At 44.2% G+C, this 13,244-nt stretch overlaps 1 protein-coding gene across 1 annotated transcript; it reads right to left on the reverse strand.

Annotated features, from left to right (window-relative positions):
- Positions 1 to 9,483: 9,483 nt before the first annotated feature.
- LOC119802654 (40S ribosomal protein S23-like) lies at positions 9,484 to 10,100 on the reverse strand. The gene is made up of 2 exons (XM_038313716.1): positions 9,852 to 10,100; positions 9,484 to 9,675 (listed from the first exon to the last, which is right to left on the reverse strand). Exons 1-2 carry the CDS (start codon positions 10,098 to 10,100, stop codon positions 9,484 to 9,486), a joined length of 441 nt encoding a protein of 146 aa, XP_038169644.1.
- Positions 10,101 to 13,244: the final 3,144 nt, after the last annotated feature.

Here is a 13,244-nt window from a genome sequence, read left to right on the forward strand (position 1 = left end):
AAGCTAATATTTATAGTTGGACTAAGATTAATGTCCTCTCCTTCTTTTGTAGGTTACCCTTAGGCATGACAAAGGTTGTTCTGTTGTATTTGGCACTGGTCAGAGAACATCAAACAATGGCACTGTGCATAGTCTCAAGAAATAAAAATAGGGGCTGGAGAGAGAGATGGTTCGGGGTTAAGAGCACTGGCTGCTCTTCCAGAAGTCCTGAGTTCAATTCCCAGCAACCACATGGTGGCTCACAGCCATCTATAGTGGGATCTAGTGCCCTCTTCTGGTATGAAGGTGTACATCAGATATGGATAGAGCACTTGTGTGCATAAAATAAATAAATAAATCTTAAAAAATAAATAAAATAGTTAGGAATCCTAAATACAGGGCCCCTGATGGGCGGTGGTGGCGCATACCTTTAATCCCAGCACTTGGAAGGGCAGAAGCAGGTGGATCTCTGAGAGCTGGAGGCCAGCCTGGTCTACACATTGAGTTTCAGGACAGCTAGGGCCGTTACACATAGAAACCCCGTTTCAAAAAACAGAACACAGCAAGAGCAAAACAAGGTTCCAAAGCCAGTTTGTCTGTTTCTCTTGTGCAGGAGCTAGGAGTTGAATGGGCTTCTCTAGTGGGGCCAGCCCTGAAACACTGCTGCAGCCCTCCTCCCGGGTCCGTCTTTTTAAAAGCTCCAAGTGATTTTTGCATTTTCTTTTTCTTTCTTTCTTTCTTTCTTTCTTTCTTTCTTTCTTTCTTTCTTTCTTTCTTTCCTTCCTATTTTTGTGCATGCACATGTGTGTTTGGGGTCCCTTGGAGGCCAGAGGAGAGCTTTAGAACCTCTGGAGCTGGAGTTACAGACGGTTTTGAACCACCCACCCCAGGTGTCAGGCACTGAACTCCCTTCCCCACTGAGCCAGCGCTCCAGCTCTGGCTGTCTCCGTCAGTGAAGCCGCAGACTCTTCCGCCTGAGCTGAATGCAGGCACAGTAGGGAGCGTCAGCTGCAGTGTGCCTTTCCTTTGGTCAATGGATGTAAGTGGAAATTGGTTTTGAGCTTCGGAGTAAAAGGTCTATTCTCTACGCTGCCCGCTGAGCTAGAGATGAGTTTTGGATCACCTTTTCCAGAGGCGTCATTTCTACCTGGAGGAGGTTAGCCCACACACTGTGCATGATGAGGGACTCAGTCTCCCTGGGAGACAGTATGAGTAGCCTCTTGCCTCATTTTAGAGATGTCCGGGTATCATTTTCATGAAAACATGACCCACTGGAGAAGAGGTCACTTAAAAAGATTCTTACAACCACCACAAACATACATGTTCACATGCAGCAGGAAAGAGAAGAGCCTGATGTTCGCCAGCAAGTAGGACCAGGTAGGGGATAGGTTCCAGTGGGGAGAGGGGTCTAGGTGTCGCTCAGCTACAGAAGGCACGGGCAGTTCTCATCTTTTGCAGTGGACACATTCAGTGTTCAAAGTTACAGTCCCGGTGCTGGAGAGATGGCTCAGAGGTTAAGAGCGCTGGCTGCTCTTCCAAAGGTCCTGAGTTCAATTCCCAGCTTCCACATGGTGGCTCACAACCATCTGTAACGAGATCTGGTGCCCTCTTCTGGCATGCAGGCATACATACAGGCAGAATATACATAATAAAATTTTTTTAAAAAAAAAAAAGTTACAATCCCCCACATGGGGACTGAAGTCTGGCTTGGTATCATACATCCTAAACCTAACCTTAAGAGGCTAAACTGGGCCGGATGGTGGAGGCGCATGCCTTTAATCCCAGCTCAAGAGGCAGAGACAAAAAGATCTCTGTGAGTTCCAGGTCAGCCTGGTCTAATACATAGTGAGACCCTGGCTTACATCGCAAGAACCTGTGTGTGTGCATCGGGTTGGTGTATGTGGAGGGACGGGGACAGGACAGGATAGGACATGACTGGAAAACAAACCTCTGTGGCAAGGAGAGCCCAGATACTAGATTAGTTCCCGGTCCTGACAAGCTAGGTTTTCTTTACTTACTTACTTGTTTATATTTTGGAGACAGGGTTTCTCTGTAGTTCTGTCTGTCCTGGAACTCAGAGAGCTGCCTGTCTCTGCCTCCCAAATCCTGGGATTAAAAGTGTATACGTATTGCTATGCCAAGCCCAGGCTAGATTTTATGAGTAGGGTTACAAAGATCTCAGCAGAAGCATTTTTTCTCAGGTCCAATTTTTACAATACCAAAGCTTGGAATTAAATGCCTAAAGAAAACTTAAGAAGGAACCTATGGAAGGGCTCTACCTTCTGAAGCATTTGAAGCTATTAGATTGCTTGCCAGCAGGATTAGGAGATGGGGGCAGGGCAACAGAGAAGCAGCTAAAGTCTGAAAAGTCTACACTAGTGTTACTTTTTTTAAAAGATTTATTTATTTATTGTGTATACCGATGATCTTAAGCCACCATGTGGTTGCTGGGGATTGAACTCAAGACCTTTAGAGCCGGGCGGTGGTGGCGCACGCCTTTAATCCCAGCACTCGGGAGGCAGAGGCAGGCGGATCTCTGGGGGTTCGAGACCAGCCTGGTCTACAAGAGCTAGCTCCAGGACAGGCTCTAAAGCTGCAGAGAAACCCTGTCTCGAAAAACCAAAAAAAAAAAAAAAAAAAAAAAAAAGACCTTTAGAAAAGCAGGCAATGCTCTTAACCACTGAGCCATCTCTCCAACCCTACACTAGTGTTATTGTCTTAATTAGGGTTTCTATTGCTGCGACCAAAAAGCAAGTTGGAGAGAAAAGGGTTTATTTGACTTACACTTCCACATCGCTGTTCATCACTGAAGAAGTCAGGACAGGAACTCAAAGAGGGCAGGATCCTGGAGACAGGAGCTGATGCAGAGGAAGGGCGCTGCTTACTGGCTTCTCCCCAAGGTTTTCCTCAACCTGCTTTCTTACAGAACCCAGGACCATCAGGCCAGGGATGACACCACCCACAATGGGTTGCTCCCCCCACCCTCCGCTCTCCACATTAATTAGTAATTAAGAAAATGCCTTATAGCTGGATCTTACTTTCCCAATTCTCTCCCTTTCAGGGGACTCTAGTTTGTGTGTCAAGTTGACTAGCCAGCAGCATATGTATTATTTTTTGTTTTTTAAATTTATTTATTTTTACTTGTATAGTGTTTTGTCTGCATCTATGTCTGTGCGAGGGTGTCAGATCTTAGAATTACAGACAGCTGTGAACCATGTGGGTGCTGGGAATTGAACCTGGGTCCTCTGGAGGAGCAGTCTCAACCACTGAGCCATCTTTCCAGCTGCTATTTTTGGTTTTTCAACACAGGGTTTCTCTGTGTAGCTTTGGAGCCCATCCTGGAACTCACTCTGTAGACCAGGCTGGCCTCAAACTCACAGAGATCCACCTGCCTCTGCCTCCTGAGTGCTGGGATTAAAGGCGTGTGCCACCATGACACAGTTTTAGACAGAGTTTTAATATGTATCCCTGGCTGGCCTAGAACTCATTAGGTAGCCCAGGCTGGCCTTAGACTTGCACTGACCCTCCTCTGTCTGCCTCCCTAGCATTGAGAACAGTCTCACACCACCTTGGTTTTTATTTTGTTTTATGGTGTTGGAGATTAAATCCTGGGTCTCATACATACTTGGCAAGACTACCACTGAGTACCTTCCACATCCTTCAAAAAAATTTTTTTAAGTTTGAAAACTATTGGTAGAATTCACCATTGAAGACATCAAGTCCAGGGCTTTTCTTTGTTGGGAGTTTTTATTACTGATTTAAACTCTTTAGTAGACATGTTTGTTCAAATTTCATTTTTTTTTTCTTTTTTCTTCTTCCAGTGTTGAAGATTGAACCTCAGGGCTTCTACATGCTATACACACATTCTACTATTGATCTGTATCCCCAGCATTAAAGAATATGTATCTGTACGTGCACAAACATGTATACACACACACGTACACACACACATACACACAAAAAAAAACCAAAAAGAAACAATCAAAAACCAATAATAACAACAATAAAACAAGAAACTGGCCAGGCGGTGGTGGCGCACGCCTTTAATCTCAGCACTCGGGAGGCAGAGGCAGGCAGATCTCTGTGAGTTCGAGGCCAGCCTGGTTGACAAGAGCTAGTTCCAGACAGGTCCTAAAGCTACAGAGAAACCCTGTCTCAAAAAACAAAAACAAAAACAAACAAACAAAAAACAAACAAACAAACAAAAAACCAAGAAACTGTGCCTCAATAAAAGAAATTGAGAAATTTCTGGCCTTCATTCACATCTACACCCTGTACTCACACATGCAAATACACATACATACAAACACGTATAGGACATGTATATACACATTTGCCCTAAACCAAAAAATGGCATGCATTATTATTTTTAGGAGTATACAGATATATACGTTTTTCTTTAATGTAAGCAAAATATCAAAGCTATGTGTGTTAATTCATTTTGTGTTGCTATAAAAGCATACAACACTAGGTAATTTATAATGAAAAGAGACTTATTTCTCACCATTCTGAAGAAGGGGAAATACAATCTCAAGGAGCTGGCATTTGGGCTAGGCCTTGTCATTCTATAGTCCTCTGATGGAAGGGCAAGAGAGGGAGGAGGGGCCAAATTCACCTTTGCTCAGGAGAATTGAGCTTTTGGGCTCAAGTGGCATCTTAAATCTGTCCTTGAAGGCTGATTGTTTTGTAAGGCTTTGTGAATGCCTTTAATCCCAGCACTTGGGAGACAGGTGGTTCTGTGATGCCAGCCATCAGATCAGAGGTTATAGAGTAAGACTCCTCCCACCCCCCACTCACACACACACACACACACACACTCACACACACACACACACACACACACAGATACAAAAATTTAAAAAATGGAAAATAAATTTTGATGTTATATAAAGATATTGTACTAGCCGGGCGGTGGTGGTACACGCCTTTAATCCCAGCACTCGGGAGTCAGAGGCAGGCGGACGGATCTCTGTGAGTTCAAGGCCAACCTGGGCTACAAGAGCTAGTTCCGGGACAGTCTCCAAAAAGCTACAGAAGAAACCCTGTCTCGAAAAAACAAACAAACAAACAAAAAAAAAAAAGATATTGTACTGACATTATTTTTATATGTGATTTAAATTAAAAAAAAAAAAACCAAATTATTACCAGGCATAGTATGAATCTGCAATCCCAGCTCATGGAGAACAAAGACAGAGGATTCCTTCAAGGCCTAGCTTGATCTACATAGCAAGTTCCAGGCCAGCTGGCCTCAAAAAATAGGATAAACCCGAAAGAAGTAGATAATGCCGAGAACTATTTTGTCTGCCTCAAAAGGGTAGGCCTTTCTCATTTTTTTCTTCTTCTTTTTTTTTTTATATTTAAAAAATTTCCATCTCCTCCCCTCTTCCTCCCCCTTCCCTCCCCTCCCCTCCCCTCATACCCCCCTCCTCCCTTTTCAGGCCAAGGAGCCATCGGGGTTCCCTACTCTATGTTAAGACCAAGGTCCTCCCAACTCCCCCCAGGTCCAGGAAGGTGATCAATCAAGCTGAGAAGGCTCCTACAGAGCCTGTCCATGCAGAAGAGTCAAAGATGCCTTTCTCATTTTGTAGCTAGAATAACAAAAGCTATTCTAGGGCCCACAGAGGACACATCTGGAAATGTATCGTTTTATTTCCTTTAGGCATCCTTGACTGTTTAAGTGTAGATTTCCCAGAGCCATCATATACAATTGAACACTTTTTTATTAATTTGTTTTGAAAGCTTTCAAGGAGAGGATGATGACAGAGACGAGGACAGCAAGAATGAGGGGCAGACACTTCAGGGAAGACGAGGTTATCATCCTCAAAGGCCAAAACCATCTCCGTCTTCAAGGAGAGGACACCAGTTTGAATTCCCCCCCAAAGAATCCCCCCAAAAAACCCAGATTTTAATACTCCGAGTGACACTGTATTACTATTACAGTATATAATAACATGATGAAGCATTTATTTATTTTTGTGATGCTGGGCTAGAACAAGCTAAACAAGTCTCTGCCCCCTGGGGGTAGCTCAGTGCTAGGGCAACTGCTTAGCATGTGCGAGACCCAGGATTTCACCCCCCCCCCCCCCCCCCCCGCACCATAAAACCAAAACCAAGCAGTAACTCGGATACTTAACGTTTAATGAAGACCCAGACTGAAAAGGCGCTGTTATGTCAGGCACAGTGCTGCAGGCCTAAACCCCAGCACTTGCCAAGCAGAAGCAGACATCAGGAGACCAAGGCTAGTGTCAGCCACATGCTGCATTTCAAAGCCAGCCTGGATTACACAAAGCCCTGTCTCAAAATCCAAAATGCAAAACATAAAAGAAGCCAGAATGTATTAATGTTCAAATGAAAATTCAACCATGTTAAACAAGGTATTTCTGTTTTTGACAATCAAGACAATATCCTTAGATCCCTTCCATTTTGTTTTTGAGGTATCTGTCAAGTAAATTATCGTATTGTTATCAAAAGTTCCCCCAAGTGGTCACTGGAATTCCAAATTGTCTGTGGTGCAACTCTGTACTTAGAGAGATTAGGGCACATGTTAATATAACCGTGAGAAATGTGCCCATCACTGGGCTCGATGCAAAAGCCTGAAGTCCCAGCTTCTTTGGAGGATACAGCAGGAGGATCAAAAGTTCACGGTCTGCCTAGAGTGAGTTCAAGAAAAACCTGAGCAATTTACTGAGAGCCTGTCTCAAAAGGAGAAGTATGAAGTGGGATTGTGGATTGAGCCCTTACCTAGCCCATCTGAGATGTTAGTACAAAGAACGAAAGGGAAGACAGCAACAGCCTGCGGGAGCAGGTCCTGGGCACCATTATATGAGATGAGGACCCGTGAAAATGGTGTCAAACCTTGCACTTCCAAGACCTGGCTAAAGACTCAGAGTCATTCATCATGACCAGAAAACAAACAAACAAACAAAACCAAACAACCTGATTCTGAGTAGGCGAAATGAAATAAATGGGTATGAAGAGACACAGACAAAACTAAAAATTTCTTAAGATTTGAAATAGTGGCCTGAGCAAAGCTATCCAAACAAAACAAAAAAAAAATTCTAAGAATATATTCTCACTGGTGGTGGTGGCTTATTCCTATAATCCCAGCAATCAGGAGGCAGAGGCAGGTGATCTCTGTGAGTTCAAGGCCAGCCTGGTCTACAGAGTGAGTTCCAGGACTGTCAGGACTACACAGAGGAAACCATGTCTCAAAAAAAAAAAAAATCGCAGTTTTACAACTTGTGGAGATGGTTGTAGGACTCACTAATCCTTGGTTGATGTGGAGATGTGTCTGAAAAAAAATAAGGGGATGGAGAGGTGGCTCCGTGGTTAAGAGCACTGGCTGCTCTCCCAGAGGACCTGGATTCAATTCCCAGCACCCGCATGGCAGCTCACATCTGCCTATAATGCCAGTTCCAGGAAATCTGACACCTTCATACTAAATGCACACAAAATAAAGTTAAATAAATAAAAAAAGAGCACTGACTGCTCTTCCAGAGGACCCAGGTTCAAGTCCCAGAATCCACATGGTAGTCTGTAACTCCAGGTCTAGGGGATCCGATGCCCTTTTCTGGCCTCCTAAGGCACTGCATGCATGTGGTACACATATAGACATGCAGACAAAACACAATTATACATATATATATATATATACACACACATATATATATACCATATACGTATATACACATATCATATATGGCAATTTGAATAAAAATAGTCCCCATAAGCTCATATATTTGCATGCTTAGTCCCCAGTTGATGAACTGTGTGGAAGAATTAGGAGTGTGGCCTTGTTAGAGGAGGTGTGTCACTGGGAGTAGGCTTTGAGGGGTCTCTGCCCGCTGCCAGTGGATCATCATGTAGAGCTCTCAGCTACTTACTTCTCCAGCACCGTCCTGCCTGTGTGCCTGCCACCTGCTCCCCACCACGATGATGACGGACTAACCCTCTGAAACTGTAACCACATCCCCAATTAATTCTTCTCTAAGTTAGCTGCCTTGGTCACATCCTCTTCATAGCAATAGAACACTAGACTCTCTCTCTGTCTCTGTCTCTGTCTCTGTCTCTGTCTCTGTCTCTCTCCCTCCCTCTCTCCCTCCCTCCCTCCCTCCCTCCCTCCCTCCCTCCCTCCCTCCCTCCCTCCCTCCCTCTCTGTCTCTCTCTGTCTCTCTCTCTCTCTCTCTCTCTCTCTCTCTCTCTCTCTCTCTCTCTCTCTCTCTCTCTCTCTCTCTCTCTCTCTCTCTCTCTCTGTGTGTGTGTGTGTGTGTTTCTGAGATGTTACCCAGCTGTCTATTTCCAGTGAAGGCGGTGTGTACAACTGTTTGCAGTACTAGGGATTGAACTCAAGGCCTTGAATATTCTAAGCAAGTCTTAGAATACTGAGAGACATCTGCATTTTCATTTTTGTTTTTATTTTTGAGATAAAGTCTTCCCAAAATTGATCAGGTTGGCCTTGAGTTTGCTGTGTAAAGCCCAGGCAGGCCTTGAGTTTGAGACCCCCCCCCCCACCCTTGTGAAATAGAATATTTGTTTAACTATGTAAAGATGTGTTACATTTGTGTTATAGTCATGTACCACCATGTCTGGACCGCCTTCAACTTCTTGGAGGGACAAGTACAGTTCAGTCACTATAGATAAAGCACTTATGACGCTTTTAGCCGCACCTGAATGCCTTACTTGTGAACAGCAAGAAGACAGCCATTAGGAACTGGCACAGAAGCCCAGAGGATAATCTCACCAAGGAAAGATGAAAATCTGATAAAAACCAAAAGGCTCAGGGAGACCTTATTCCAAGAGACAAGAGCAAAAATAAAAGATACACTTTGTGTATGGATTCTGACAAAATATCAAAGTTCAATTTAGTAAAAACTTAACTTCTAATCTTAAGAATGGTGCCCCAGGGGTTAGAGAGGTGGCTCAGAGGTTAAGAGCGCTGGCTGCTCTTCCAGAGGTTCAATTCCCAGCAAACAAATAGTGGCTTACAACCATCTAGAATGAGATCTGGTGCCCTCTTCTGGTGTGCAGAAAGACCAATTAATAAATCTCAAAAAAAAAAAAAAAAAAAGGACTGGTGACCCAAAGAGAAACACAAAAGATAGCAGCAGCAGCAGCAGCAGCCACTGTGACTAAAGCTGAGAGTCCCCATCCCAGTAGTGAGGGCTCAGCTGAACCTCTATGGACTCTGTTTCTGGCAATGCCCTGTAACCAAAGACCATTAAGAATAAACCATAGTATTTCAAGGAATAAGTAGCAAGAGGTTTCAAAACAAAAAGGAAAAAAGAAAGAGAGCACCATAGGGGCTCATATTTTAGTCAATCACATGTTCAGGAGAACTTACTACAGGATTTGGGAATTGTTATTTGATCTCATAATAGGTTCCAAGAAAAGAAGGACTTACTGTTGTAGGTTGTATACTGTCAGGAAGTGGTGTTTTTTTTGTTTGTTTTGTTTTGTTTTTCCTCAGAATAGGAAAATTTATTACTGTGCTTCCACTGTCAAAATTTAGGATCTTGGTTTTTCCTTCTTGCCTTTGTACAGGGCCAAAAGGGAAACATTGGCTACTTTAACAACCTTAAAGCGGACTCCAGGAATATCACCTACAGCATGACCCTTTCGACCAAATCCAGCAACCAGAACTTCATCGTTTTCCTCAATGAAGTTCAAGCAACCATCATTGGGCACGAAGGCCGTGATCTTCTTGCCATTCTTTTTTTTTTTTTTTTTTTTTTTTGGTTTTTCGAGACAGGGTTTCTCTGCAGCTTTAGAGCCTGTCCTGGAGCTAGCTCTTGTAGACCAGGCTGGTCTTGAACTCACAGAGATCCGCCTGCCTCTGCCTCCCGAGTGCTGGGATTAAAGGCGTGCGCCACCACCGCCCGGCTCTTCTTGCCATTCTTGATGAGCTGCACCCTGACACACTTCCTGATGGCAGAATTTGGCTGCTTGGCTTCAACTCCTACTTTTTCCAGCACGATTCCCTTGGCATGAGAGGCACCTCCAAAAGGATTGGCCTTCAGGGCTGTGCTCAAGTGGGCTTTCTTGTATTGTTTATCATGCCACTTCTTGTCCCGTCGGTGGCTGCGGAGCTTCCTGGCAGTACGGAGACCACGACACTTGCCCATCTTGCCAACGCCACAGGCCCGAGAGAAAAGCAGGAAGTGGTGTTTTTGTTTTGTTTTGTAAGACAGGGTTTCTCTGTGTAGCCTTGGCTATCCTGGAACTAGCTCTGTACACCAGGCTGATCTCGAATTCCCAGAGCTCTACAGAGTTCTGCCTCAAGTGCTGGGATCAAAGGCGGGCATCACCATTGCCCAGCAAGGGAATAATTATTTTTTAATTAATTAAATGTTCTAATAATTTAGAACTCTGTTGACATGAGACATGGCTGCTCCTGGCAGCACCAAGCTATTCCCGAGAGAATGACTGGCACCAGAGACACCCCACATGGAGCCTGTTTTCTGCTCGGCATGACTGTCTATTGGACAAAAAACCGTGCTTGCCTTGCCTGCTGACAGTAATCACGCTCTCCAAACTGGACAAGCAGGACACAAGAAAAAGTGATTGCTGAACCTTGCCAAGACAGGGTAAGACAGTTTTTTGAATTTTCCTGCTTCCGAAAATGGTCTGTCAGATATTCTAGGCCTATAGCCAAAGTTGGATGCCCCAACGTTGCAAAGAAACTTTAGGTGACTGGCCAGGTAGCCAGTTGTTTCTGTCATTTCTTGTACCTTTTGGAAGTCGCTTGCTTGTACTTTCTTCTTACTCAGGTAGTATTATTTCCTTCTCAGGACTTTGATGGGGTTAAAGACTAGATAGTCACAGTCACTGTCCTCTCATATCTTCACTGAGGTATTTTAGGTACAAGACTTAGACTCTTCGGGATAGGACAGCTGTTGGAATAATCTGTAATTTGCCAATTACCTATAGCCTAGACATTTAAAAAATTTTTATGATTTATTTATCTTTATTTTATGTGCATTGGTGTGAAGGTGTCAGATCCCCTGGAACTGGATTTTCAGACAGTTGTGAGCTGCCATGTGTGTGCTGGGAATTGAACCTGGGGCCTCTGGAAGAGCAGTCAGTGCTCTTAACCACTGAGCCATTTCTCCAGCCCCTAGCCTAGACATTTAGCAAGTGTTTCTTGCTTGATGTTGCTCTTGTTGGTTGCAGTTCTGTTTTTATGTATGTTATTACCCTTTCCTGGACAAAACTTAATATTTGTTCTTATTGTATATAGTTTTGTTTAGAAGTTTCTTCTTTAGACAAAAAGGGGAAGGGTAGTGGGTATTTGCCCAGTCCATGACCTTGAGGCAGAGTTTCTTGTCTGCTGATGTAACTGCTTTAAAAGAAAGAGGGGGCAGGCTCTCACACTCTCACGTGGTGGTCAGAGATCAGGCTGCTGGTTCCATTCATCCCCAGACAGAGCAGAAGACCTACCTCAGCGGCTATTTCCTGTGAGTGTTTTCCTAATAAATCCCTGATACCCATTTGAACGGGTTGCTGTGGGATTTGCCTGCATTTGCCTACACACGTGGGTACCAGAAGAGTGAGCTAGATCCCCTGGAACTGGAGTCACAGACCGTTCTGAACTGCCATGTTGATACTGTGAGCTGGGTCCTGCTCCGCTGGCCGAGCACCCATGTGTTTTATTTCTGAGCCATCCCTCTAGCCTCAGAAGTGGAAATAATTGGTTTTGGTTATCTTAGTAATTCTTATGTAGGCCAGGGGTGCAGCTTAATTTGTACAGTGCTTGCCTAGCATGTCCAGACCCCTGGATTTGATGCCCAGAACCACATAAATTGGGTGAGGTAGCCCGTACTCGTAATCTTATCACTTGGGAGGTGGAGGCAAGAGTTCAGGGTCAACCTTGGCTGTCTGTCAAGTGTGAAGCTAACAACTCCCTCCACCCTCAATCTCATCTATAGATAGGAGGAATAAATCAGGGCTAAAACAGTATTTGTAAAGTACAGGGGGCTCTGAGACCTTCACAGTCCTGTAGAGAGACATCCACGGGAGGCAAGACAGCTGTTCAGTTCAGCATGGCTCAGTAGCTAGTGTGGGTTCAAACTTAGATAAAGTCTGACCCCAAGGAGTTTATTTGAAACATATTTAAGCACAGTGCAATTTGGTGAAAACTTATTCTGATGATAATTAACCCAATCCTGCAATCCTGTGCATACAACAAAGCATATATAAATTTCCTTGAGGAATAAAGTAAGCTAAACACAGATCAGATGGCTAAACTGACACTCCATGAAGTCCATAAAGATGGGTTCTAAAGACTGACTGAGAAAAGCAAATTTACAACCCTCTTGGAGAGTGGAGGCAAGTCTCTAGTCGGAGACTAGACAGAGCCAGTGTCACCGGGCTAATAAACATGCCTGCTTCCAGCCTTCTGGACAGGTAATAGGTGTAGCATTTCTTCCCTTGAGGGACCAGCCCTGCGTGTTAATGTTCCAGGTTCCCCTACTGCAGTGGTTCTCAACCTTCTCATTGCTATGACCCTTTACTACAGTTCCCCATGTTGTAGTGACCTCTGACCATAAAATTCAATAATTGCTACTTCATAACTGCAATTTGCTGCTGTTATGAACCATAATGTAAATATTTGTGTTTTCTGATGGTCTTAGGTGACCCATGTGAAAGGGGCTGAGATCCAAAGGTTGAGAACTGCTGCCTATGGTAAAGTCAGCAGAAACATCGTAGAGGAAGGTTGTGTTTGTGTTCAGATGTGATAGTCTTTTTATTCACAGAGTGTGCCTTTATCTGAAATTGGTGTTTCGTGAAACTGTGCTGAACCGGACGACAACACCACAGCCTCACTATTGGTGCCACGCTGGCTCCCCGCAACACCAAGACTTCAGGAAGGAGCGTGCAAGCCAGCTGCGGGGGAAATAGAACTGGCAACCCCTTTGTGTCAGAACACGAAGTCCCCTCAATTACACTTCTAATACCTTCTAACAGATCCACCTGGCTTCTCTGCACCTCTCCCTGTCCACGGCAAACACTTAAGGTTTGCACCCACACTAAGCAGGTAAAGGAGCCAACTAGACCTAGAGAGAGGAGCTTTGCCCAGATATTCCGGGGTGACAGGGTGGAAACTAGGATGCTGGCTTGGGTTTTCCACCCAGCAAAGCCCCCTTCTAGACATTAGGGCAGGTTGTTAAACCTCTGAGATATCAGATTCTAAAAAAAAAAAAAAAAAAAAAAAAAAAAACCAAAAACTTTTTAAAAAGTTTTTAAAACAAAAGCCTCTTGTCCACAGT

Source organism: Arvicola amphibius, chromosome 1 (assembly GCF_903992535.2).
Source record: "Arvicola amphibius chromosome 1, mArvAmp1.2, whole genome shotgun sequence".
Classification (NCBI taxonomy): Eukaryota; Metazoa; Chordata; class Mammalia; order Rodentia; family Cricetidae; genus Arvicola; species Arvicola amphibius.